The 1,900-nt window shown below is 43.8% G+C and overlaps 1 protein-coding gene across 1 annotated transcript in view; it reads left to right on the top strand.

Annotated features, from left to right (window-relative positions):
- The window catches only part of mtrex (Mtr4 exosome RNA helicase), a 22,129-nt gene that overhangs the window by 5,007 nt on the left and 15,222 nt on the right, over positions 1-1,900 (top strand). The window contains exons 6-11 of the mRNA XM_020621072.1: positions 284-458; positions 569-659; positions 1,062-1,186; positions 1,346-1,444; positions 1,639-1,756; positions 1,854-1,898. Of these exons, the coding sequence (XP_020476728.1) occupies positions 284-458; positions 569-659; positions 1,062-1,186; positions 1,346-1,444; positions 1,639-1,756; positions 1,854-1,898 (653 nt within the window). The remainder of the gene's footprint in view (positions 1-283; positions 459-568; positions 660-1,061; positions 1,187-1,345; positions 1,445-1,638; positions 1,757-1,853; positions 1,899-1,900) is intronic.

Below are 1,900 nucleotides of genomic sequence, written 5' to 3'. Positions count from 1 at the left end.
TTCCTGCTGTTGGTTCAGCATCGCAATGAACATCTGTTTCTCATGATCCACGATGTCCTTTACTTGCGCCGCTCTGTGACACATTTCTTCTGCCTCCATATCCTCCGTCGCTTCTGATTTATTAGCTCTTTTCCCTCTTTGAGGCATTTTAGTAGTTGTAAAGTATGCTCAAAGACTTGAAATATAGAACAGACAAGAGGAGCAGTAAAGATGTCTGCTCTCGCTTGCAACCCGGAAACACTAGTGCTCTAAACTGGATTTCTCTGATAACCTTCTCTTGTAGATATGCCATCGCCCTGGCCCTCAGAGAGAAGCAGAGGGTGATCTTCACCAGCCCCATCAAGGCTCTCTCCAACCAGAAATACAGAGAGATGTACGAAGAGTTCCAGGATGTGGGGCTGATGACTGGGGATGTCACCATCAACCCCACTGCCTCCTGCCTTGTCATGACTACTGAGGTGGGACACAGTAATGTTTGAAAAAAGTGGAGTCACCTTTATTGGTTGATGGTTTTTGGAAAGCAGCGCCCTAGAGTTTGGTCTAACATGAGAAACGTCTTTTCTTCCAGATCCTGAGGAGCATGTTGTACCGAGGCTCAGAAATCATGAGAGAAGTGGCATGGGTCATCTTTGATGAGATCCACTACATGAGAGATGCAGGTGTGTTCAGAATACAAACTCCACAGACACAATTGACTAACCCACAGTCACTGTAGCTGTAACATCTGGCCTTGTGCAGGAAGCACCGGTTTGAACACATTTGACACCTGGAACATGACATACTTAAAAGAAAATTTAAGAAATGGAATTTTAATTTGCATGGCACTGCTAAACTATTTTTTTTGCCTTTCTGTGAATGAAACCTTCCCACAAACAGAGCAGACAGTCAGATCCCATGAACACACACCTCCTCATGAGCAGGTGGCGTTCATCGGGCTGAAACAAGCCATTTAGGGCAGATTTGTGCATTTGTTTACTTTGTTAATAGCGAGCCAGTCTCAGATTAAGAGAGGACAAGAAGACCCACTGTTAGTAACATACTCTACGTTCTGTGTGTTTTAGAGCGTGGTGTGGTGTGGGAGGAGACCATCATCCTTCTTCCTGACAACGTGCATTATGTCTTCCTGTCAGCCACCATCCCCAATGCCAGACAGTTTGCTGAGTGGATTTGTCACCTACATAAACAGGTGGGGTGTTGTAACTGCCATATATTATAGATTACATTCTCTTTTTCATGTATGTAAAGTGAGTACACAACAAATGTCTATATAAAGGTATCGGGGTAACATTTGTTGTTTTTCTCTTTTTACATAATTAATGAAGGGTTTGTGTCTTGTGTCCTTTAGCCGTGCCATGTAGTGTACACAGACTACCGTCCTACTCCACTGCAACACTACATCTTTCCAGCAGGGGGCGATGGACTCCACCTGGTGGTCGATGAGAATGTAAGGACACCTATGAACTACACTTGCTGGATTCTATCAGAGTCATGAAAAAAGTGATAAACAAATCCTTTGGAGCTAGAAACAAACTAAATGTGTTTGGCCTCTTTTGTCGCTTCATTTTTCATGCATCCATTGTGACCAATTCCTACATGATGGGTGTCTTCTGATATCTCTGTGTTCACAATTTTCTTCAGGGAGACTTCAGAGAGGACAACTTCAACACAGCTATGCAGGTGCTGAGAGATGCAGGGGATTCTGGGAGCAGTGGAGGTGGCAAGTGGGATCCAAGAGGACGCAAAGGAGGAACTAGGGGTGTGTGTCAAAGTTAAAAGTTAAAACCTGTAATTGTCTTTAACTTAGTAATGCACATCAGATGTCATGTCTGTGTGCTCACATGTGATTTCCTTAGGTCCATCCAGTGTGTTTAAGATAGTGAAGATGATCATGGAGAGGAAC

This window comes from Monopterus albus, unplaced genomic scaffold (genome assembly GCF_001952655.1).
Source record: "Monopterus albus unplaced genomic scaffold, M_albus_1.0 scaffold253.1, whole genome shotgun sequence".
In the NCBI taxonomy this organism is placed as follows: domain Eukaryota; kingdom Metazoa; phylum Chordata; class Actinopteri; order Synbranchiformes; family Synbranchidae; genus Monopterus; species Monopterus albus.
The sequence above is the reverse complement of the archived record's forward strand: the minus strand, read 5'-3'. Positions and strand labels throughout refer to the sequence as shown.